This window comes from Oryzias latipes, chromosome 5, assembly GCF_002234675.1.
Source record: "Oryzias latipes chromosome 5, ASM223467v1".
In the NCBI taxonomy this organism is placed as follows: Eukaryota; Metazoa; Chordata; class Actinopteri; order Beloniformes; family Adrianichthyidae; genus Oryzias; species Oryzias latipes.
Window position 1 is genome coordinate 26,091,108 of NC_019863.2, and position 25,578 is coordinate 26,116,685.

The following is a 25,578-nucleotide window of genomic DNA, read 5'->3' on the forward strand; positions in this document are numbered from 1 at the left end:
AGATGAAGATGTTGAGGTTCTCCTTAGGAGTGACCAGGTTAGACAGGATAAGGAACGAGTACATCAGAGGGACGGCTCATGTTGCCTGTGTTAGCGACAAAGTCAGAGAAGCCAGACTGAGATGGTTTGGACATGTTCAGAGGAGGGATAGTGGATATATTGGTAGAAGGATGTTGGAGATGGAGCTGCCTGGCAGGAGGGCAAGAGGACGGCCAAAGAGGAGATACATGGATGTCTTAACAGAGGACATGAAGTTGGCTAATGTTAGGGTAGAAGATGTCCATGATAGAGTGAGGTGGAAAAGGATGATTCGCTGTGGCGACCCCTGATGGGAAAAGCCGAAAGAGAAAGAAGATTTTAAATGTAGTTATTATCTAGTTTTAAGAGTTCCAGGGAGAAAACTTAATAAGACATCGCAGATTTGTAGCGTTAGACTGTACGATGTTGACAAGGATTTTCTTTTATTTTTGGATTGAGGTGTTTGGTTTTAAGTAGCAGAAGCACATGCTGGAAAAAAACAGTCAAAGAAGTGAACAGAAAATTATACAACATACTAAACATCATATCAACGACCGCAGAGGAAAATCTGTATTTTCAGAGTTTGTTGTTAGGGGGTTTTAGAGTACCCCATAAGTCCAAAAATATTGACTACAAAAGAAATAAATGTAGGTGTTTTAATAGTCCAGACCTATTAAACCAATGAAAGAGCTTTGTGACAACCGTAAAGACCCACTCTTATCATTTTTTTATCTATTCTAAAAGAGTTCCTAGTGGTCTTTTATTATGATTATAACGTTTTTTACGCTGAACCAAAGATGTTTTTTTTGTCTTAAATCTTCATTTTCTCTGCTTTCTGACTTCCCATAAAACAGGGAAAGGCCCATTTTAAACCCTGAGGTTTCAGGGGTTTTGTTTGTGTATCTAAAAGGCTTAATGAGGATAAAATATTGCCTTTATGTCCTGAAGTGTTTAAAATTAAATAATGGGAACTTTCTTTTTCCAAATCACAGGTTCAGGAGGTGTGTCAGAGATCCAATTAACACTTCCTGTGACATGACTGACAGAGATGGGTCTGGAATCACAGTCATTTACATATTTACAGCACACACACACAGTCACACATGCATTTACGATTCTGTAATACTAGTGCATTTCTCAGAGCAACTGGGCCACACAAATGCATTTGATAGCGTCTGCAGAAAAAAATATTTTACACTGGAGAAATGTAATCTCAGCAGAAATCTCATTCCCCCTTTTAAAGTCTAACCACTGTTCTTTTGTGTCTGCATATTCAAACAGAAAACTGCTGCGCAGGTTCTGACTGTCATCCTAATGTCTGCCGAGTGCTGAGCTTATCCAAACCTGAGGGAAATCTAAATTAAATCTTTGCCGTGAATGGGGGCAGCCTTCAAATTACCTATTGGCACTCTCACCTATTAAACTTACTTATTGGGAAGGAAAGTCAGATATATCAAAGAACAAATGAGAGATAAGCTCAACCGAGGGGCGCTTGGAGAATTACTGAATAAGATTTGGGAGTTTATGTTCGTCTGGACTCCGCTGAGCTTTTAAAAAGAGTCATTGTTTTTAGATGTCATCACGCAACCATTAATAATTCAGAGGATGTTTACAAGGATGATCTGAGACACAGCAGGTCTACAATAATGCATGAAAACACTGTTGAATCCTCTAAAGTCATGCCAACATGGGTTACAAGCTGAGATTAGTGACACTTGCAGACAACAGCTGACACCAAATAGCAGCGTTTGCTCTGTCGTGAAGTATTAGGTTTTCACTCGCTCTCCTTAAATTTAAAAGCTGTCAAAACAGTATGCTCCTGCTAGTATTCTCTGTCTTTATGCTGAGCCTGAAAAGGAGGCATAACTATTGAAAAGTCCTACGAGGCAGAAGACGTGCTTGGAAAAAATGTGCAGTTTTAAAACCAGTGCCAGTGTGGAGATCAGCAGTTAGATGCAAATAATTTAGTAGCAGTTGCAAACGATTTATTTGTTGAATTAAAAACTTTAATGCAATCACAAAGACATGAAAGGAAGACTTGATCAAAGCTTCATACTGTGAGCTGCAGATCGAAAACCCAGGACAACAGTGTTGGTCTCACTAAATGTTGTGAATTTTCTGCCAAAAAGGATGTGTACCACTTTTCTGGTACAGGGCGGCCGTGGTGCAGCGGTAGGGCGGTCGACCCATGATCGTAAGATTGCAGGTTCGATTCCCGCCTTGCACGCCCATGAGTCGAAGTGTCCTTGGGCAAGACACTGAACCCCACCTTGCCTCTGGGGGTAGGCGGGCGCCTGTGTTTGGCAGCGGAGCCGCCACCAGTGTATGAATGTGTGAGTGAATGTGCGTGTGACTGGGTGAATGGGTCTGTGACTGTAAAGCGCTTTGTCCTTGTAGGAAGAAAGGCGCTATATAAGTATACGCCATTTACCATTTACCATTTTCTCTTTGACTCCTTTCAGTGGTTTGTCACTGAGCTGTTATTAGACCAAATTGCTATACTGCAAAGCATATTTAAGGAATGAATATAGGATGTAGGGAGCTCAGCTCTTCACACCGCTGTTTCCAGGTGACTACATAGAAAAAGGATGCAGGCTGGCTTTTTTACAAGTGTTATCTACCAACTCAGACCCCTGTCTTCGTTTTCCTCGTCCGAGCTGGTATCTGGCTCAAAACTGTATGGCTGGATAGTTCCAGTATTGCTTGCAATTTTTGTTGCACTGGTAATGTTATATTGGGGGTATGAGAGACTGAGCTGGTGGGAAAACATGTAAACAGAGAGCTCTCAGCATCAGGGAGGGGAAGGGGGAGTGGGTCTTTAAGACCATTTCAACAGTGCATGAATTAAGTGATTAACCAAAAGATTGTTTATTAAATGACCCAATGTCTATAAATAGTTGATTCAAGCTGCTAATTCAAAGCCGTTAGAAATTCATTGATCTTAGAGACTTCAAATAGAGTTCCACAATAACATATTGAGTTCTGTGTTCATTAAATATACAATCCATCTGACCAGAAATGGATGTGAGCTAACGTTCAATAACCGTGTGATAGCGAGGCTGACACCCACTCTCTCGAAGGCCTTACCAAACTCCAGTGAGCTGTAACGCCGGGTTTGTTCGGTAATCTGAGAAGGTTTTTTGTTAAATTAAGAAAAACTTGTGTTGTTGATCTGCCTTGACAGAACAAACAAACCTTTGGTTTCCTGGGTAGCCACAGAACCTGGGTGCCTTTTGATTCTGTATAAACTCCTGTGTGCACAACATTATTTGAGGATTTTGGAGGCATATTTAGAGCAATGATGGGCCCTCAAAACTCTCATTTGTGGAAGTGACTGTACTGGGATGCTGCAATAACAATAAAAATGGAGTGCTCTGGAATTATATACACAATACAAATGTTTTGCCGTTACACTGATTTGAGAGCTGAATACAAGTAAATTACTGTTTTTGTGACCTCTAACCTATTTTCCCATGCAGCAAAAAAAACTGTTGCCTTTGACCTCAGTCCAAGATCCGAGAACCAGTTGTGGGAATTATATAATGAAATAACATCTTAGAACAACTATCGGTACTTGGAAAATTGACTCTCAGCGTAGCCAGGGTATAAAAGCAGCCCAATTGAATTGAATTTAATTCAATTTTATTTCTATAGCCCAATGTTACAACACAGTTGTCTCAATGTGTTGAAAACCAGAAGAAACCTCAGGGATATCCACATGAAATCAGTGGTCGAGCATGCAAGGGAGCACCATGTCTGTGTGAAATGCAGCTGCAATGAACAAACCCTGCTGTCGGCAGGCAGCTGTGTGGCCAGAGGCAGGTTCATACCTCTCTGACCACTAACAGTAGTGGTCAAATAGGCTTTCTTTTGCTATAAAAGCCTCAGAATTTGTTGTTAAAAATGAGTTTTTAAAAACGTTCATTTACTTGAAAGTCTTATTTGTAAAAGCGGTAAAGGTGGGAGTTCCACCTGCAGTAATACATGGGTTCCTAGGTACCGGTAAATGAGAGCTCTAACCAGACCCCATGGCAAAAACAGTTCCACGGGGGCCCTGGCCTCGTTTCAGATGATTTGCGATGTTGCTGTGCCTTCAATAAACTCTGAAAACTACAATATATTGGAAACTAATGAACACTTCAATTTGGTTTATTTATAAAGTGCAAAATTGTCTCCGGTTGCAAAAGGAAAGGGCTCGAAACAAAGAAAACAAGCAAAATATTCCAGTTCTTACCATCCAAGTCAGGGGTGGGCAATTCCAGGCCTCGAGGGCCGGTGTGTCTGCATGATTTCAAGATAGCCTTTCCCTACTCATGACTGATTACCTGGTTCAGGTGTGTCCAGCCAATTAGAACATGCCAGAGCAGGGTATGCTGGAAAACATGCAGGACTGCGGCCATCAGTGCCCACCTCTGATCCAAGTCATTGCAGATCATTCTTATCTAGTTCAGTCCAGATCTTCTTATTGAGGTCTAATTGTTTTTATTGTATTTCAATAATTGGCCATAAAGGGATCAACAGATGAAATCAAAAGATGTTTCAGTTACTGAGCAAGTAAAGGATGACTGACCAGATCTTGGATAAAACATCTTCTGCAGTGTTCACCAAAAGTCATATACAGTACTGCAAATGTAACTGCAGACAAGCTGTGTAGTGCTGCAGTGCAGGAAAATACTCAGACGGCTAGTTTTTGATCCAGTCTCCAAAAAAATCCTGCACATTAACCTTTAATGAGATTGCCAAGCGTGATTAAAAATGACGTTTTTGAGGCTTGTTCTGTATTTCCCGTTTCTTGTGTTTTTACAGAGAATGATAAATGAGAGATGGCAACAAACCATGGCTTCTTATTATCATGTAAAAAGCCTTCCATACAGTACTAAGAATTGCAAACCCTCTCTTTTCACTAAAAGATACACACACGCCTGCTCGCGTACAGACACACAAACACACTCTCACATAGATGCATGTCGTTGCACAATTTGCATCTGAATGCCAACTTTTGTTGGTAAATTCAAGGGTCCTCTGAGATTTTCACATTCTGTTCAGAGCCGGCTGGGCCAGTGGGAACGAAGTCACACATCAGCAAAGGCCTGCCAGCCTCAATTATGACCAAAGGGATTGGCTTGATAATGTTTCAGGAGGCCACATTCAGCACGGGATGTGTCCTTTTAAACTTTCCTGGCCACTTCCTTTTGTGTTTTTCTTTACAAAGAAATGCAAATTCCTCTGTCAACTTTGAAGCAGATGAGATACGGAGGTTTTCGGCTTCTGCATTCTATTTCATTCTGTCCTCTCCTTTATTGGAAGCCTCTAGTTTTCATGTTCCAGAAGAATTCATCTGCAGTGGAACTGGTTCTCTGCAGGCTTTGTGGCAAGGGTTGTATGTTTGTTTTCTCATCCTTTTTGCTTCTCTTCTTCTGTTTTTTCTTCTTCAATGTGGTAAAGAATCCAGGAGTGTGTCTTTAAGCTTGTGGGCTCTTGGCTCCATATTTCATATGCATTATGAGCTGGTGGTGATTAAACTGCAAGTATGCTATGACTCACCCTGCTTTAATATGTAATATTTGCCTTTTTTCTCAGTTCTCTCTTATATTCCGTCAGTGTTTTGCGCAATCTCAGGGGATTGCATATTGAATGAATCAGACTTGATGCCTGTTTTGAAGCCCAAGGTATTTTATTTATAGGGGGAAAAGTACATTAACGCCTCTGAAAAGTCTGCATGATTTATCAACTCCTCTTTCAGCTTCTCCGCTGCCTCACTTGAACTGTGATACGGAGCAGCACAGATGCGAGTTTCCTGAGCAGTGTAAATCATCTGCGTGTTTTCATCCTTCACGCTTGCCATGGCCTCACCATCATGCCCGAGCTGTAACATGGACGGCCCTGTTGTTGCTACATTTAGTATTCACTCCTATCAATAAAAGATCTTCTTCCACTTTCGGCTTCTCCCATCAGGGGTCGCCACAGCGAACAAGTCGCATGGTAAATTTGGCAATGTTTTACGCCGGATGCCCTTCCTGACGCAACCTTCTCAAACCGGGCTTGGAACCGGCAGAGGTAGAGAAGGGAACAGGGAGCAGCCCGGAGTCGAACCCGGGTTTCACGGACGGAAAGCGCCGCAAACCAGCACGAGCTAAACTGGCTCCCTCCTATCAATAAAAGATGGGCATCATTAAGTTTTCATCAGGTGATGCTGTGCTGCCGTCTCTCAGAGCCTTTTTACAATCGTATGACTGAACAACAAAACTTTCCCTCTGTGTTCTTACTTCCAGACATCACTTGGCATTAGTATAACCTCAGATGATCCTTGTTCTTTCAGCTTGCTTTTAGAGGCTTATTTCCTCTGATCTCATATTCCGATAGCTCACTCCCACGGTCTTCCACACCTAATCCCCTGGCTTTTAATGAGTTTTGCAGAGAGATATATATTTACTTGTTTTTCCCTCTGCTTCTGTCTAAATGTCTTCAGATTGTCTCTTTGGGCTGAGTCAGCATTGTTGTTTCCCTTTCGTGCAAACACCTGATGTGAGCAAAGAATGTAACTCTGAATCCTTAATTTTCATGAAGATTATGAGCCACACTACAAGGTGAAAGCATGCAAAACATCCATCTGGTCAGGTTTTTGGAGGCTGAGATGCTAAATATCGCCTAAACAGGTGTGCACCTCAGCATTCCCACTCCCGCACATCAACATTGTCACAGAATCACAAATCCACCTTTTGGTTTCATCCAGCCTCTGCCACCCAGAGAGATAAACATTGTGTGCAGATAAAAGGCAGAGAGAAACAGCAAGCTGGGAAGAAAGAACAGTTTGTGTCAGTTAGAGCTGATAAAAGCCTAAAAATCCAATTAGCCCTCAGTGTCGAGTGGGGGGGTTAGAGACGGGTGCTTCATGGGAATTGTGTCAAGCAGAATGGGCAGAATGGCAAAAACACAGCATTTTTACTCCTATTTATTGATAGACCAGCATGAAAACAATCAGAACTGCTTTCTTCCGAGACAAAACTATATTTAGAAATCGTCACGGTTGGGTTACGCCCACATCTGATTTTCAATAAACAAAAGCCAATTCTGTACACTCAGCATGCCTGTCGGAAAAGGAGCACATGCTTGAAGAGGATTTCCATTTTCACACAAAATTGATATCAATTTTATAGTAATTTCTTAAAATTTATTTTTGACTTTAAATTTGAGATGAGAATAAACATCAAATATACATTTATTTTTCTGTTTAAAAAAAATATATATTTTATTTTACCAGACATGAAAGAACAACTTAGACAGGCAGAATGAGAATATGAAAAGATATGAATCAAACAGCACAGTGTTGCAGCTCAAAGCTCATGGGTTCCTAAAGGGTAGAACCACAGATCTGGGAAAGAGAAATCACAGCAAATGAACTCCATTCATTTTATATTTTTATGCCCAATTCGTGTAAATATGCATTGGATTTGTATGTGTGTGTAAGTGTGAATTTCTGTGCAAAGAGTGTGGTATGCTTGAGTTAGTGTTTCTGTGATGGAGGGAAACTTAAACAACAAAGACTTGGACAACACCACAGAGAAGGAAATCATGTTAAATTCAAGAGATTTATAGTCATCATTAAACTCAATGAAATGTTTTCTGAAGAATTTTGATTTAAATACATTTAAAATGAATAATTAAATAAATACAATAACAGGCTGGAGGAAAAAGCAGTTGGAGGGAATTCTAGTGTTAGAAAGTTGTCAGTGACTGTCGGTCAGCTGTTTGTTTTAGATTTAATGCGCCTGAGCGTTTTTCCCAGTGATAGTTGTGTATTACCCAGGTGGGAGCAACCTTTTGCCATTCTTGCAACCTTTATCTGCATTCTGGCTGAATAAACCCAGTCTAGATCCAGTTGGTGACCTCTCATAATCCTCTGTGCCGTCGTATCTACTAAACATTAGATTTACTGCTCAGATTTGAGTCGTATTTGTGCACAGACAATGTTTCTTGTGTGATTCTAAAAGCTTTTTTTGTTAAAATTGTGCAGAAATCCCAACAGACTCGGGCAATCTTCTTTTTTATTGTCTTTATATTCTACCATGGACTGAATTGGTCTTATACTGTATTTCTTGCAGGCCTGCAGTCAAACAAACAATAAGTCCCTTGACATTTTTCAGGACAAAGTAGAAAGAAGCTGCAGCTTGTTGATGGAGTATGTGATTGTGGTCACTGAGGTGTGTCACTGTTGTGATTCCGTGTCATGATACATTATACACAACTTCAGAAAGTCTGGCTTATCTCCCAAAAAACGGTCAGATGAAATCCCAGAACATTAAAAACAAAGTCCATTTTGATGTAAAAGCGATTTTGAAGCAAGAAACGTGTTATATAAACTAGTTTTCATATGAGCTTTTAGATAAAGGTGAAATATTAATGTATACTTCTATAACTGGAATTGCTTTTCAAGCTGTACTGCAATGAGTTCAAGTGGAATTTATATTAAAACAGGGTTTTAATGATATTTATTAATATAAATGTGTACATTTATTAATGATACATATAATAACAATGTAAATGAAAGTTTAAAGCACACAGTACATGAAGACACAGAATTTAGTAAGTTTAGGAAATGTAATAAGATACTATAGGAGAAAGATGGATGGATGGATGGATGGATGGATGGATGGATGGATGGATGGATGGATGGATGGATGGATGGATGGATGGATGGATGGATGGATGGATGGATGGATGGATGGATGGATGGATGGATGGATGGATGGATGGATGGATGGATGATAAGTTTCTGGAGTCTATTGGCTTTGTTAGTTTCCTATTCATTTACCATCCTGATAATGTCTGTTCTCTTTTTCAGTCTTTATTGGCAGTTATTTCCGGTTCTGTTTTCTGGTTAATCCTTCAAATTAGTTAAATTTCTAATTTTTTTGTTTAAAGACCCGCTCAGATGAAAATTGTGTTTCTTGTAACACTTTTCTTTGGATGATTTAGGAGATATATAAAGAAAACTAAGATTAAAATTTCATTTCACTCCCGGTCCCGTTCCGGACCTCCAGTACCGGCTAATGATGTCATGGCGCCGTGCTGTTGTCTGCAACCAGGCCCTCTTGGGTACTCTTGTCACACTCTCCCTGCTCTGAGTTCTCAGCAATGGGAGTGGTTGGTGGGGGGCAGGTTTTACCATCTCACCAGTGCCACCCACAACTTAGAGGGGAATTTCTAATGCACTACTGCTGCTCTTCAGGAAATATGTCAAAGGTTTTTAGATGTTGGCCTTAAGCTGCATAATCATGATTAAAAGACGACTGGGAACACTTTGAAAATAGCTTAAAAGATGATCAGAGTTTCAAATCCTCTTCGCACTGTAGTTTTATTAATATTGCTAACTTCCAGTTGATCTTGAAAGAGTCAACCAACAGTGATACAGGCTTCTTCCTCACTTCTCATATTTGACATTCTTTAGTTTTACACCTTTACCTTATGTCATGGTAGATTTTTTTTCTCTAGTTTCCACAGCAGGCCGTCATAGCTGACCCCCCCACCCCCCCTGAATGTGTATCGGATCCTATCAGTCCATTACCTGATAATCCTGTTTTTTTTTTTAACTGCTTCGACATGTTCAGTGAGCCCAGTTTTTAGCCATCTGGATGCAGAGCTCTGTAGGGTCGCCGTCTTTGTGAAAGCTCACCTAGAAAATGAAGTGCACAAAGGCTTGAAGGACTTTTTTTCTTTGTCAAACGACCCAAATAGGACTGTAGCTAAAGGGTGAAGCTGTAAAAAGGTAGCCTGAAAAACAGAATCAATCTGTTTCAGATGTCATTGTTACTTCACTCTAGTCACAACAGAGCAGGATGGAGGAGCCCAACACAAATTGTTGGATTTTATTGTCATTTAGGCAGAGAAAACCCAGGGGGCAGTTTAAATTAATGATAGTGTGCTAAAGCCATTATTCAGTTTCTCAGAAAAACCTAATGAGTAACTTGGATTTTTAGCATTTTGTCATTTACTGAACAATAATAACCAATGAGACTGGCTTTCATGATTGTTCAAAACTACTCTTTGATGAGCTTCTCTGTTAAAACTTAAGACATTTTGTTTTGCATTTAATTGCAGCTTTTTTCTGTAAATAGATCAGAAATGGCAGCACAGACATGCCAATAAAACTTAAAACACAATTGAATTTATTAAAGTTTAAAGATATGTTTTCCTCATTGTTTAAGAGAAAATGTAATATTTGCGTGCACTTCTCTGGAGTCTATACTGTCACTCTGTGCCATCCTGGTGCACACCTTGTGTTAACTTGGTGTAATTTAGAGCCAGCTTTTCTTTTGACTTTTCTCCTGACATGCTCACCCTGCTCGTTAAACTTTGTCTCCATCTTCCTTGTCTAACCCTGTCTCCTTCACCTCTGCCCTTCACTCCTCCTCCTCCTCCTCACCTCACTGCCCTGCGTCCCGTCTGTCCACAAAACCCTCTCAGGGGGAGGTGAGGCTCTTGCTGGCTGTGGGCCCAGGCCCATTAGCTCCAGCCTGGCAGCCATGTGCTCATCACTAGAGTTGATTACATCCAGCCAATGACACCACTCTAATGCATCATTAATGATTGATTAACGAGCTGAGCTCAGCCCAAACGGGTGCATTTATGTGGAAGAACACCCTGTAATGGCTGCACAAGGCTTGCATCTGCTGTTTCCCAGCATGTCTCCTGTGTGAGATCATATGTGTGTGTGTGTGCTTCAGTTTGTGTCTTTCATCTAATCAGTCCTTCTCTCGTCCTTTTTCATAGGCTGTGTGAGGAACCTGCAGACTCGCTTAAATAAAGTGGCTGAGGAGGTGACTGCTGGGTAGCGGGATGGCCGGGCGGGGGCTTCTTGCCCCTCTCCCTCTATTTTTGCTTCTTCTCCTGCTTGAAGTCCTTCCAGAGGCCAGTGGCTCTGGCTACCTGTCCGGATATCGCCTCAGGTCCCGTTTGCAGAGGGACCGCCACATCCGAAATGTGCGACCAAACATCATTCTCATCCTCACGGATGATCAAGACATAGAACTGGGTAAGCGGGGTTTCCTTTATGCAGTGAAACAGATGTTTGTTTTGCTTTGAAATCCCGTAGGATGAATATTCTGTCCGTGTATTCAACTGCGTTCACAAAGAAAGTCAGCCCAATGCAGTCTTTTGGCAACGTCACAGCTGGCTCATTCAAGCCTGCATGTACCAACTCTGTTGCTGGCATGACATGAGGAAGGCCTATTGCTGTTATTGTCTGTTTGCCAACCCCTGGTCACAGCGCTACTGGCTCATGTCATTTAGTAACACATTGGGCTGAAGTGGCTGCATAATGGCCTCTGTGACATCCTTTGTCCTCATCTGATCATGGGTGAGAAGACTCCCACTGAAAAGCTGGAATTTATGGTCAGGCATCTGTTTCCCCAAAACAATCCTAGTCCCTCTGAAAAGCTTTAGAAAACAGAGTCTAAGTGGGTTTCCCTTAAGCACAAAGATGTATTTCCTCCTTTTCCTTTGACTTTTCTTTTACTTTTATAATCTCGCAGACAATTTGAGCCTCACTTAGTCTGTACAGCCTATCATTTTTGGTAATTTAGATCCCCTTATATTCCTCAGCCACTCACTTCTCTCAAAATGCTTTATACTCCCCCTCCCCAGTGACCCCTTATTTTTAGATGTTGCCCTTTAACTCTTACCCTGCAATCCCCTCATCTAAATGCCCCTTTTTCTTCCTTATACTTTCCTTTCCTCCCAGGCTCCATGCAAGCCATGAACAAAACAAGGCACATCATGGAAAAGGGAGGTACGCATTTTTTAAACGCTTTCTCAACCACACCCATGTGCTGCCCGTCCCGCTCCACCATTCTGACAGGGAAGTATGTGCACAACCACCACACTTACACAAACAACGAGAACTGCTCCTCGCCCTCGTGGCAGGTGCACCACGAGCCTCACACCTTTGCTGTGCACCTCAACAACTCTGGCTACAGGACAGGTGAGCACAGCCAGGCCCAGCATACACTTCTAGTCTTAGGTTTACCAGATACAAAGGAAAACTGTGAAAACTGCAACACATTGTTTGCATCTTTCCCACACAGCCTTTTTTGGAAAGTATCTGAATGAGTACAATGGCTCCTACGTGCCTCCTGGATGGAAGGAGTGGGTGGCGTTGGTGAAAAATTCTCGCTTTTACAACTACACCCTCTGCAGAAATGGAGTACGGGAGAAACACAGCGGTGATTACAGAAAGGTACTGATGCACTCTTTTCCCTTAAAGGCTATACCCTCCTATTTTGCTGGAGAAATAAAGTGTTTTTAAAGATTTTTTCTTTCTATTTGCAATTCAAGTTCATTCCAGATTGCACATTCTGTTTTAGATAAGCAAATGGAAAAGACAACTTTTTTAATTTCTGAAACTAAATGTCCAAAAAATAGATAAATAAATAAAATAAAAAAACAGTTCTGGGTTTCTGATGAGTAGCTTCGGTTAAAGACTTACTCCAATAAAAATTGTGTTTGTTTTTTTTAACATGTTTTTGTAGTATTTTTCTCATGATGGATATGTTTCTGAGTATTTCTTTATTCAAATCATGGGGAATCAGCAGCAGACAAAAAAATGCAATCGGAAAAAGCTTGTAGTTATTTCATATAAACTACAATTGCCAGGCAACACGCTCCTCACGTCACTCCATTCTGATGCATCCAAGTGTTCGTTTTCCTTGTCTGAGTTGCCATCATGGCTCAAAGCTGTAGGACTGGAAAACTCAAATATTGCTTGCCATTTTTGTTGCACTTGTAATGTTAGCTTGGGGTTGTGAGGGGCTGGACGCTAGCAGAAGAGAGTGTAAACAAAGGGACAATGGGAAGTGAGTGCATGCTTACTCTGCGCCAACAGTCCTGCCCACAATTTCCAATGAACTACTGTTGCTCTGCAGAGACTATGTCCAAGAAAGGAACACAGGTTGTTTTTTTTTTTCATTTTGGCTAAAAATGGCACAATCATAGTTAAAAGACCACCATTATAAACGCTTTTAGGATAGATCAAAAGATGACTGGAGTGGGGTTTTAAAACAATGAGTACATTACACAAAAAGTCAAGGTGCACAAAAAAAAATAGGTTTGATTCACCTTGACAAACATGTTAGAAAAAGGAAGTAGGTGTCGGGAAAAAGTATAATGTTGTCTGATGTGAGGTAATGTGCTGTTTGGACTGCCCTACAAAATAAAAGGTTTGTGATGCAAGGCAAAGAGATGCTGTTCAGATTTCTGATGTGAGGGGGCGACCGGCCATCCAGATTTTTTTACTGGATAGTTCACTGCAAGGTTATACAACGCCGTTTGGACTTTATGTGTTATTTTGCTAAAAGCTTTACCTGACCACACTTTCCTTCACAATGTAACCTGCTGACTGCCTCCCGGACAATGTTTGCATGTTCCACAGGACTACCTGACGGACATCATAACCAACGACAGCATCAACTACTTCCGCATGTCGAAGAGGATGTACCCTCACCGTCCCGTCATGATGGTCTTGAGTCATGTTGCTCCTCATGGTCCAGAGGACTCTGCCCCACAGTACAGCTCTGCCTTTCCCAATGCATCACAGCACATGTAAGGCTACCAGATACACTCAGAAGACCAACAAATGAGTCAACCTTAGAGACCTCAGACTTTTGCAGGTTCTGGGATAGAGTAATTATGCATGCACATAAAAGAAAGAGGGAATGTTAGATATAACTCCTCTTGCTTCTTTGTGTAGACTCATGTCAGGGGACACGATCCTTTTCACCTGACCCAGGATGGCGCAGATTTATTTATCTCATCTGGTCTCAGTGCCTGCAGAGGGATGTTAGCAGTCATCCTGCCAGTTCATTTGGCTCATGTCATGTTTACATAAGTGTTACTACAGTAATGATCCATGCTAGATCAAAAAGGGGCATGAATGATGTATGTTTAATGCATATATAATGAATTAGATTCATGGGCACGCACAAGCCCTCTCCCTTCACCCTCTGGCTCTTTCCGTAGCCCCAATTGGATAGCCAATCCGGCTAGTTGATGTTAAATCAGTTGCTGCATCTGAGGCCTGGGCTGCAGTTTCAAGCCCGTCATTCACACACTCACCCTGCTACATGGCATCCCACCAGCATCTTTACGCTATGCCTTTATATTTTTTGGAAGATTAATTCAACAAAGTTTTAATTGCGTTCTCCCTCTCAGTAAATGTGTTCTTCCACTGTGATTTTAATGCCTTTTCTGGTTCATTTTTTTCACTCCATCTCCTTCTGTCCTCATGGCCCAGATGAGGAATGCGTTGCAGTGAAAGTCCTTCACTGCTCTGGGAATGAACCACCTTTGTGCACTTCTTTACTCCGCTGTAGAGCTGCAGCAGATTTGGCTTGTATGAGTCAAATCGATCCAGTGAAGCCCTGAAGTCAGCTGTTTTCCAAATATCAGTTAAAAATTGATCCATCAATCAGGCTGAGAAGGCTTTTGATAGAAACACTTTGAGTTTCGTGTGGTTTATGTGGGCCACAGTTTGATAATGCATGAACTGCCTTTATTGTGCTTTGGTAAAAAAACATGAAAGTACTTGCAGGAACATTACTGCAAATTCCAAATCTGACTCAACACATTGCACTATATTTCATCCAAACATTTTACGACTTTTGATGTGTACTTTCAGACAAAGTAATAACAATGCAAAGCTTCTTTTCAAAGAGCATCTTTTTTTTCACTTCTGGAGAACCCCCAGCTACAACTACGCCCCAAACCCAGACAAGCATTGGATCCTCCGTTACACAGGACCCATGAAGCCGGTCCACATGCAGTTCACCAACATGCTTCAGCGCAGGAGGATGCAGACTCTGCTGTCTGTGGATGACAGTGTGGAAAAGGTGATTTGACACCCGTACACACCTTACCACACACAAACACAATCCAGTCTCAGCTTCTGGTCCTGGAAGATTTGCACTTGTTCTGACTGGGACAGGGTAATGAAGTCTCTTACAGACTTAATTAAGCTTTGTCCTCTGCAGGTCTACAACATGTTGCTGGAGACTGGAGAATTGGACAACACCTACATCATTTACACCTCAGACCACGGTTATCATATTGGGCAGTTTGGTCTGGTGAAGGGCAAATCAATGCCGTATGAGTTTGATATTCGCATCCCGTTTTATGTACGAGGACCTGATGTGGAGCAAGATGCCATGTGAGTCACCCAGACTGTTCTTTTGTCTCATTTGGTATTCTGATGTGAAAATCTTCTGCTGTCTGCTGAATATATTGAAGCTCAGATATTTTTCTCTGGATGTGATGCAATAACCCTGTGTCAATGCTAATGCATTTATTCCATACTAAAATGCGCTGTTTTCCTGCAGCAATCCCCACATCGTCTTAAACGTTGACCTTGCGCCGACTCTGCTGGACATGGCTGGCCTTGACATTCCTGCAGAAATGGATGGCAAGTCCATCTTGAAGCTGCTGGCCACAGACCGCCCAGTCAACAGGTAAACACCTTTTTCTACAACACTTCCTAAATAACAGTCAGTATTAACAATCAATGAGTCAATCTTGATTAACCTGAACATTTTATTTTGCACAAGAAGACTCAAATTTTTGTTTGTTTTCTGTTTTTTTATGTGTGTGCATAATGACAGTTCTGAGAATATGTTTTCCCTCCACATGCATGATTGTCACATTGTTTTCCTTTATATTCCAGGTTCCAGTTGAACAGAAAAAGTAAAACATGGCGAGACTCCTTCCTGGTGGAAAGAGGGTGTGTTTTATTGACTGACCTTTTAAAAGACAGGTTCTCATTCCAGGCATTGTTTTCTCTCCACATCAATCTCTTTGTCGGTGTCTTTTTCTTTCTGGGCTATCAGGAAGCCTCCACACAAGAGAACTGATGGGAAGGAAATGGCCCAAGAAGAGAACTTCCTACCAAAGTACCAGAGGGTCAAGGATTTGTGTCAGAAAGCGGAGTACCAGAGCTCCTGCCAGCAGCCAGGACAGGTATTTGGCCTGCAAGAGTTAAAGAAAGAGAGGTTATTAAAAATTCATGGGAACAAAAGAGAGTAAAGCCAAATCTGGGGATCATTTAGAACTCAGTAAAATATGCAGGTACTGCACTCTTGAGGTTCATTTTAACTTTCTGTTTTCTTACTTTTTCTAGTTGGTGTGCACATTTGAAAAGAATGTATAGCTTGTTGGAAACCTGTGAATTATGAATTCTGGATTAGAGCTGTCATACCAGTGGTTCTCAACACCACCACAAGATGAAAATCAGTTTTTGGTGATTTTAACATGTTCTTGTGGCATTTTTCTGATGTTTGAGGAGATATATACAAAATTAAGCTTAAAAATGCATTTCTGAGTATTGCTTTAATCAAATTGCTGTGAATCAGGCTTGTAGTTGTTATGTACAAACTACAACACTGTGCCACAAGCTCCCTGCTCCACTCCATTCCGATGCATCCACTTGTAGATGACTGGATCCATGTGGGTCATCATTTTCCTCGTCTGATCTGATATCTGTCTCAAATGGTGGTCACCATTTTTGGGTTTGTAATGTTAGGTTGGAGTGTAAGGGGCTGTAAGCTAGTGGGAGATTGTGTAAACAGATGGGTGACGGGAAGTGGGGGTGGGCTTTCTCCGCACCAACAGTCCTGCCAACAACTTAGAGGCAAATTTTTAATGGACTGCTGCAGCTTTACAAAAACTATTTTCAATATGGCTAAAAACGGCATAAGCATAGTTAAAAGACCACTGGGAATGCTTTTACAATAGATCAAAAGATTATTTGAGTGGAGCTCAAAGCACAGATATTTCTGAATAATTTTCTTGAGAGAAATGTTTAATCTTATTAAGTCTGAAACCATTTTCTGTTTTGCTTTAGAAATGGCAGTGTGTGGAGGACCCGACTGGCAAACTGAGGCTTTATAAGTGCAAGGGCATGGCAGGACTCTTTGCCCCCCGCATGCAGGCTCTGATGGCCAGCAGTGCCTCCCAGCTGTCTCTCACAATCAGCTCTGACGGATGTTCCTGTGGTGACATCAGCTTCAAGACATCCATCCTGAAAAAGAAAGGGCTGCTCAACAAAAAGAGTAAGTTCTTCTTTAGACACAGAATCAAAGAGTGACTCGGTGGGACCATAAACATTTTGCAGCTTGGTGTCAACTAATGGCTCTGGGAGTAAGCGGGAGTAAAGCTTTTGCGGTGGTGGGAGTAAGGCTTGGGGGGGGGGGGGTCAACAGGGTGATTGGGTCACTGTTAAACAAAGTAGCCACAGTGAGAAAGAAGTTGTTCTTGTAGTGGGGGTCCTGATCCAATTAGACTGAGTTTTACACTGCATGTCCAGGATGGGAGGGGGTCGGTTGATGTCCTGCCTGCATGTCTCCTGATCTGAAAGACGGACGGGCTGCATGAGGGATGAGAGACTGCAGCCATTCACCTTCTCTGCAGAGCTGATGACAGACTGCAGCTTGGTCTTGTTCCTGGCAGTTGCTACAGAAACCAAAATGTATTAAAAGTTGTGTGGATGGGTTGGATGATGGTCATGTAAAAGGTCACTGCTCCTCCCTCCAATGCTGTCATTCCTGTTGATATCAATAGATGTGGATGTTTCTGTTTGTTATTTCACAAAAACACAAATTCTTTGAAACAGCCTAGTTGGCAGCTGCAAAATGGGCCACTCTCATCTTATAACCACATTTAAGACAAACAGCACAGACCAGTGCTGCCATCAAGTGGACAGCAAGCGCAAATGCACACGTCTATAATGATTGAATATTGAAAGCAACAAAGACAAAAATTTATGCAAAATGTAAAAGTAATGCATAGAGTATTCACATGTGTAATTCACAAAGCATTGCTCCTCTGTCCTTTTAATCAGAGATGAAATCCATCAAGACTTTGTCAAGGAAGCGATCTGCCCGCTCTGCTCTGTATGAGCTGGGTGGAGATTTGTATGCAGTTGATCTTAAAGAGACCTACCGACCCGGTGGGCTCAGGAACAGCAGCTGGACCAGAAACAGGTGGAGAATAGCAGGGAATGAAGACGACCCTGAAGAAATCAGCGGAAATGGAATTGCGGCCAAACCCACAAGCAGCAACAGTCTCACACCACCTGCTGGCCTCAAAGTCACCCACAGGTGTGTGAGCAGGATGCGTGTGTACATGTTTCTGCTAGTGAAACGAACTGAATGGAAACAATTTAGCCTACGAGTGGATTTGCATTTGGAGATGTGACCATTTGCATGCTGGGACAAAAGCCCTACCAGACTGAGAAAACTCAAGTTACACAGACCTGCTGTTTCTTCTTTTGCCCAGTTAGTTTTGTTTTGTGTTTGGCTTTCACACAGTAAAAACAATGAAATCTTGTGGGGATATTTAGAAATTTAAAAGCAGAGAAAGAATTGACTGAGTGAAACTGCGTGATGCCAAAGATTGTCTGTACTGGACTGTGAATTATTCCTTTTTCACTTGGTCTGTGCTAAGAAACTGCTATCATCTAGCAGGACGGATAATGGACTTCTTTTCTTACAGAAGACACAATTTATGCTATCAAGCATAAAAAAGCCAAGACATAATTTTGAGGATGCAAGAGAAAAAAAAGTCCATTCATTATTTTGTTTTATGCTTGTTTTTGTCAATGTTCAGTAACATGTGTGATGAGGTCAAAATTACTTCTTTATTAATCACTTGAGAGGATCTAGATAAGTATTTACTGTCTTCAAAATCAGGTTCCATACATGTCTGTAATATCCTGCAGATGCTCCATCCTCATGAATGCTACAGTAAAGTGTGATGGAGGACTCTATAAGTCCCTTCAAGCCTGGAAAGATCACAAGCTGCACATTGAGCATGAGGTGATGTCTTTTTTCCCCCCCTAAGAACACATTTCACATTTTCATCATCAGTAGAATGTAACAAAATTTCAGCAACTCTGTTTTTTCTGCATCCAGATTGAAACTTTGCAGACCAAGATCAAGAATCTGCGTGAGGTCAAAGGCCACCTGAAAAAGGTGCGGCCAGAAGAATGTCAGTGTAATGCCTCCAGGTGAGATTTGAGCAGAGGCAGATTGAGACCTGGAAGGAGAACTGCTCTATCTGTTTGTTTGTTTGTTTTTTGTCATTTCAGCTATCTTTTTAAGAATAAAGACATGTTTGGGCTGAAAGCAGCACAAATGCATTCACTCAGGTAAACTTCACAGATTTTTTGTTTTACTCAGCACCATTCAGACATGTGTGCTTGTTTTTTTCTTTATCAGAATGCCATCCAAACAGAAGACTCAGTGGCTCCAGAAGGAGCAGAAACGCAGGAAGAAACTGCGTAAATTCCTTAAAAGGCTCCAGAACAATGACACCTGCAGTATGCCGGGCCTCACCTGCTTCACCCACGACAACCATCACTGGCAGACTGCCCCCTTCTGGACAAGTGAGAAACAAAAGAGGAACAAATTATAAAAAAGATTTAGTGTTTGTTAAACATTCTTTTTTTTTATCATGGAAATGCTTTCTAAAGCAGATATTGTAAAAACAATATTTTTAGACTGTTTTTCTTCTATCCCTTGTTTTTCAAATGTACTCCTCCCTTCCTCACCCCTCCCTCAGTGGGTCCATTCTGTGCATGCACCAGTGCCAACAATAACACATACTGGTGCCTTAGGACCATCAATGACACACACAACTTCCTTTTCTGTGAATTTGCCACGGGCTTCCTGGAGTATTTTGACCTCAATACTGACCCCTACCAGGTATTTGATGTGTACAGAAACAACATCAAGGAAGATAAAAATATCTCACTGGGAGATTATCTCTCTCCATGATTTGTGGTGCATTCATTTGAACTCAGGGGGTACAGTTTTCCAGAGATTTTCCAGAGGTTCTGACATGTTGTCCCTACTGTTCCTGCAGCTGATAAATGCTGTCAGCACTCTTGACCGCAACGCTCTGAACTCAATGCATCAGCAGCTCATGGATTTACGGGGCTGCAAGGGCCATAAGCAGTGCAACCCAGAAAAGGGTGAGTCAAATGTCTCTCAGGTAAACTTGATTTATTGTCATGTCTGCAGTCATTTCAGACAGAGATTAATGTTCCCTCCATTTCCTTTCAGGAGGGAAGGAGCGAGACCACTTCAGTGAATACAGGTATTTCTTCCCCTCAACGGCTCAGAGTTGATTGCTTTAACAAACACTCGAGATGGAAATTCATCTTACAGTAAAAACTCAGAAAGGTTTCTGTCTCCCTAGTGAGCCTTTGGTTATGTTTTTTACCTACTGTGGGGGGTCAGATAGTGGAGAAAACTCCCTCACACTTCCTTTCTGTTAGAGTCAAAGCTGTTGTAGCATGACGAAGCCACCAAAAAAGGCTAAAACCCCTACCTGCTTTTCAGCTTTTGATGTTTCTGCCACAATGCCTAATTGCTTGTTTTTTGTTGTTTGTTCGGTGTGTATGTGCGCATGCATGTTTGTGTGTACACCTGTGTGTGTGTGTGTGTGTGCGCGCTTTGTGTGTATATATATACCTGTTTCCATGCACATGCATTTGCCCTGCGCCTGTGTACGTGATGTGCATGCCTCAGGCCAGTACACCGTCGAAAGAAGCCAAAAGTGAAGAAGCCCTCCTCCAAATCGCTGTGAGTTTGTCATAATCCATCTGCTCTTTTGTATTCAGCCAAGCTTTACTCGTGTCTCCATGCTCCCCTTTATCCTGTAGCGCTGTTCGTATCCTCTTACAGCATCTGTCTTTTAGCTACATGCAAATCTGCACCACAATCCGTTCCATTCTGGCTCCTCAGGTCGATACCAGCAGAGCAGTGTCTCTTTATGTTCTGTTATCAGTCCTGTTGTTGTCATGTGTTATTTTTTCTGGCAGTGTCGGTCAAACCAAACCAGAACTAAAGCTGAGGATTCCAATGGATTCTTTGTGCTGAACCTGTAACTTACAATGTCTGTTTCATTTCTACAGGGGGAAAATTTGGGAAGGCTGGGTTGGTTAAGCATCTGAATCACAGGACCAACCACAACATCCTCTTTTAGCAGAAGAATAAGGATCCAGGACCTCAATTTTATCTGAGTGGACCAGAAACTGGACCATTAAGCTTCTGTTTGTTGGGTTTTGATGCAGATAAAAAGGCTCTTTGGGAAGTGCATCCAAATGGAGGAAATACGAAAGACTCTTTAATCATGTATTTTGGAAAACATCTCATGACCACTGACGTCTGTCAAGTTTGTCAATCATACATAGATTGGGGCACCTTCATGCAGTCTTGCAGCAAAGCTTGTACATAATATCCAGACTATCGCTTTCAAATGGGGCTCTATTGTATGATGAACTATATGTCAACCTACGCCATCGTCATTACAATTTCCTCAACAAGTTTCAACTCGTTTGGACTCCATAATGATGAAATGCATCAGATTTTGTCATAAACTTTTGTGAAACAGGCAAAATTAATACTGATGAATGTCTTCTTTATTAAGGTTCTTCCTTCATAGCTGTGAGATGTAGTGTGACAGCATTTGCCTGTAATGATCCACACACATTTACAGACTTCTGTGTAGGTCTATTTATAACTTTTAGCAGATCCACAATGTCCACCATTACACAATCATACAGTTCCCCAAAATATGTGATCATTGATCAAATGGAATGAATACCATTGTATTCCTTTGTGTCATCAGTACCACATTGTAGAGTTTGTTCCGCTTGCTACTTGGTGCTACAGGATAACAGCACAAAAAAACTCAAGTCTTACTGTACAATATAGTATGTATCTGAATGTACGTTGTGCAATTAATATAAATGTTTACAATATTTTTTATAATACTGAAGAGGCGCCTCATACATTTTGAGATGACAAAATGAACCTATGAGGAAATGTAGCTTGAAAAACCTCATTGTCCAAGATCTATGTTTGTCAGTTTCTTATTTACCATAAAAGCACTTAAAAGGGTTCACTGTGATTAGAAGTACATAAAAAATACAACTACTTTATTCCTGAGAAAAGGCACGACTTGTTAATGTGGACTTTAGGTAACTGCCTTTGTTAAAATCGTTTCTTCTTGCAAACACTTTCATAGATCTGCTGATAGAAAACTGTGAATAAAGTGCTGTTTGACCATAATCACACAGACCAGGCTTTTATTTTGAAACGAGATGTATTCTTCTTCCTGTCCAGCAGATGTCGCTGTCGGCACACGCAGGGAATTGCATTTGTAATTCAAACAGGTGTTTCAGTTCAGAAACATAAAACTAGGTTCGTGACAGGATGATACCGTGACTAATGGGCACGTCTATAACTAATCAGAAATTTAGTATTGGGGGAGGAGATCTGGGGATTATTTTCCGGCAACTGGTGTGTTATATCTCTTTCTTACGAGCTCGTCAATCAATAAAACACCGGAATTGGCAAGTTAAACTGAAATACTGAGGATACAAACAGCTGACAAAGGGGTGCAAGAGGAAGTAGAAAGGGGTGCAGGAGGAAGCAGAGTCTGGGTGGTGAAGGTCTGTCGACCGGGTGACCCCCATCCCAACTCATGACTCACGCGCGGAGGCGGAGACTTCATATCGGATTCACTCGCACCGGGAGGACCGTCCTGTACTCCCCCGTCCGCACTGAAAGCTAACGTCCGGAACAAAACACGTTCCTTTTTTTTGTTTTGTTTTGTTATTTACGCTTGTTTACAATGTGAAGAACATGTCTGGGAAAAGGTAGGTTTTGCTCTGTTTTGTTATATTTACTTGGACAAACTTTTCACGGAAAGTGAAGAGGCCACAGCAGCTCGGCGACTGCTTCGTTATCACTCCGCCGAAGACCGCGCCACTCACTGTGGTTTTCTCTCCAGAGTTAAATTGGTCTGCTTAGCCATTTATTGTTTGCTTATTATATATTACAGTGACTAGTATGGCCCATAAATGTTCTGGTATTTCTCCTAGTTAATAATATGATTCCTAAAATGTTGCATATGTTTTGATAAACGTCAATATTGACATCACTTTCGACACAGCTACGTCGGACTATTGCGACCCATTTGCTGACCAGCATCAACTTGAAAAAGAAGTTAAAAGTTATTCTCTTTTTTTGTGTGTAATAACACAAGCTTAACTTGCCATAAAAAGCAGGAAAATGGGGGACGGAAATATGCCTTGGAACTCCATAACCACCAGCCCCCTATTTTTTGGTCATTTTCCCTTTGATTTCACCCAGTAATTGGCTGGAATAACTTTTGTCTCTGCTGTGGTTAAGAGGCCAGTAAAGAAAGCTGAAGGCGGCATGTTCTGCAGTCCCCATTTGCTGCTGCAGCTCCCACCGTGCTCTGATCTCCACATGTTGGATGTCTTCACCATCTGTGCCGGCTGTACAAGTGATTCCAACGTTTTCATCGTTTGCTGGAGACAGACTCACGGTCTCTTAAAAGTCGCTCATCTGTGGAAGATGGTCCCTCACAAACTTTTATTTTGGCTTCATCTATTTTAAGAAATAATGACTTTAAAGTCATGTAGCTTTATCTACAATTGAACATTTACAGATTTTTCTGTAGTTTAAGGTTGAATTCAAGTATGTTTAGCCTAGAAGTTAGGTGTAGTAATTCAAAGCTGCTGCACCTATTTTTTGGGACATTTTTTCTCTTTTTCCTTTAGCATTTTGACCTGACTTAACACTCAGCACTTCCATCAGATGGGTTTCAAAGGCCCCAAAGCTTAATTTAAAGTCTTAAGTGAGGCCTATTCTGTCGGATGTTGGTTATATACGTTCCCAACTCCCACAGTTCCTCTTGCGTCCATTTCCAACGGTCTGCTGCATATTTTTATCTGTCCAATCCTGCGTCACAAGCGGAGAATGCAGGATGCCCAAAACAATGAAATGATCCATTTGCTGCTGCGGCCTCATGAGATGTCTTTTCCGTTCATGAGCTTGTTAATATGAAAAGCGGAGATCACAGTAGGATGTTGCCTGGACGGCTGTCCCATCAGTTCTCTGACCAAAGAACAGTTCGGCTTATTTGAAAAGACATGTCCGTTCATGTTCTGTAGAGGCTTTGACATTGGGCAGACATGTCTGTGTTGAGATATGACAGTAAGCATGTGTGTCTTGCAAAGGGTTTTGACACATTTGGAAAATGAAAACTAGAATTTAGTTTTGTTTTTAAGCTCTAAAATTAACGATTAAACTCTCAATATATCCTGCAATTCAGGTAATCTCTTGAGTCCATTAAATCCATCTCTTAAATGCATTACCCGCCTTACCATCTGGCCGATTCGCTGTGGCCCGTCGCAGTTCCTGTCAGGAGGTTGTGGTAATTTGGCCCAAATGTCACATCCTAAAAATTTGGTATTTTTCACCTTCTCCATTTAGAGCTTAAGACCCGGCTAAAGTTCCAGCTACACACAAAGCTGAATGTAATGCTATGAGTGCTGATCATCACTTAGTAGCATTAGAAGGGATGATAACCTGTGGTACATACAGATAGACTTTAAGTAGAGGTGAGTCATCCTATTTTAAAGAGTTGTACAAGCAAGCTGTTGCAAAATACTATCGATTTAAAACCACTTTATCAATATAACTAAAGCCCAATATATGTGGTTTGTTGCACAAGGATCAATATTAATCTTGCACTTTTGACATTTTTCTGGAGGTGTCATCTTCACCTTCCACAGGACAGTCTGTTTGCATTTTCATTTGTGGCTCTTTTCTGATCTTTTTGTTCACCGATCAGACTCCTGGCCTCGTTTGTCATTTCAGTTGGGTGGGGGTTAGAGAAAGGCGCCGTTCTTCTTCAAGTTAATGTACAAACTGCTTCATGAGTTGAACAAGCAGGCCAGATACTAATGAATGATGTTGTTGTGGCAGCACAAAGATAAAAGAAAATAACTGATATGAGGAAGGTTCTGCTGTGTCCGTATATAGACATACATTAAAAATAAAGGGGTGATTTTTCCAGGATGACGTTTAGACTGTCACAGATTACAAGTATTAAACAGTTTTCTGGTGCAGACAAGTGACCCCATTGTTCACGTTCTGACATCGGATGTGCTGGACGGCAAATCTAAGCTGTCCATGGTAAACACGCTGATCTCATCCTTAGTCTCTCATACAAATGTTTGACTTCATTTAGAGTCTGACGTGATCTGGGAAGTACCATAGGCTATTTTGCTCAGTAGTTTGGCAGATTTTAGGAAGACAGGGACTTTTGTTAGGGAACATTAAAAATATATATGCTTTTTTTTTTTTTTGGCCATTGTGGTCTTAGAGCTCAGTGGTGTTTTTAAGGTTTCTAGCATTTCCACTATTGCAAGTTGAAGTGCCTACAATGCTGCCTGTGCAGGAATCGAGGTCATACATGTAGGACAGGGATGTTACGTTTAATCGATAAATCAAGTACTATTCCTACAATCCAACCAGAATGACCTGTCTGAGGCAGGTGCTTAATCCAATTTAATTGACCTAAACTATGAAAAAAAAATAATAATGAGATGCGAGACATTGTAGGTTCATACTATAACGTAAAAACGACCAAGTGCCATCACAGCGGACAAAACATGTGATGGCAGCAGAAAACGAT

At 41.4% G+C, this 25,578-nt stretch overlaps 2 protein-coding genes across 6 annotated transcripts in view; both read left to right on the top strand.

Annotated features, from left to right (window-relative positions):
- Positions 1–22,136, top strand: part of LOC101162832 (extracellular sulfatase Sulf-2) — a 43,124-nt gene extending 20,988 nt beyond the window's left edge. For 3 of the 4 annotated variants that reach the window (XM_004069084.4, XM_011475382.3, XM_020703451.2), the window contains 20 exons: positions 10,789–11,050; positions 11,759–11,998; positions 12,102–12,253; positions 13,445–13,614; positions 14,750–14,900; positions 15,042–15,217; positions 15,387–15,515; positions 15,728–15,784; positions 15,891–16,020; positions 16,904–17,111; positions 17,900–18,158; positions 18,779–18,875; positions 18,972–19,066; positions 19,148–19,207; positions 19,278–19,444; positions 19,621–19,763; positions 19,924–20,032; positions 20,124–20,157; positions 20,592–20,645; positions 20,978–22,136. In XM_004069084.4, the coding sequence (XP_004069132.1) occupies positions 10,855–11,050; positions 11,759–11,998; positions 12,102–12,253; positions 13,445–13,614; positions 14,750–14,900; positions 15,042–15,217; positions 15,387–15,515; positions 15,728–15,784; positions 15,891–16,020; positions 16,904–17,111; positions 17,900–18,158; positions 18,779–18,875; positions 18,972–19,066; positions 19,148–19,207; positions 19,278–19,444; positions 19,621–19,763; positions 19,924–20,032; positions 20,124–20,157; positions 20,592–20,645; positions 20,978–21,008 (2,658 nt within the window). In that variant the 5' untranslated portion in view covers positions 10,789–10,854 and the 3' untranslated portion in view covers positions 21,009–22,136. The remainder of the gene's footprint in view (positions 1–10,788; positions 11,051–11,758; positions 11,999–12,101; positions 12,254–13,444; positions 13,615–14,749; positions 14,901–15,041; positions 15,218–15,386; positions 15,516–15,727; positions 15,785–15,890; positions 16,021–16,903; positions 17,112–17,899; positions 18,159–18,778; positions 18,876–18,971; positions 19,067–19,147; positions 19,208–19,277; positions 19,445–19,620; positions 19,764–19,923; positions 20,033–20,123; positions 20,158–20,591; positions 20,646–20,977) is intronic. The other variant, XM_011475383.3, reaches the window with a different exon arrangement.
- Positions 22,137–22,307: 171 nt separating this feature from the next.
- The window catches only part of LOC101156731 (rho GTPase-activating protein 39), a 32,257-nt gene continuing 28,986 nt past the window's right edge, over positions 22,308–25,578 (top strand). Inside the window, exon 1 of one of the 2 annotated variants that reach the window (XM_004069221.4) lies at positions 22,308–22,726. In XM_004069221.4, the coding sequence (XP_004069269.1) occupies positions 22,713–22,726 (14 nt within the window). In that variant the 5' untranslated portion in view covers positions 22,308–22,712. The remainder of the gene's footprint in view (positions 22,727–25,578) is intronic. The other variant, XM_011475391.3, reaches the window with a different exon arrangement.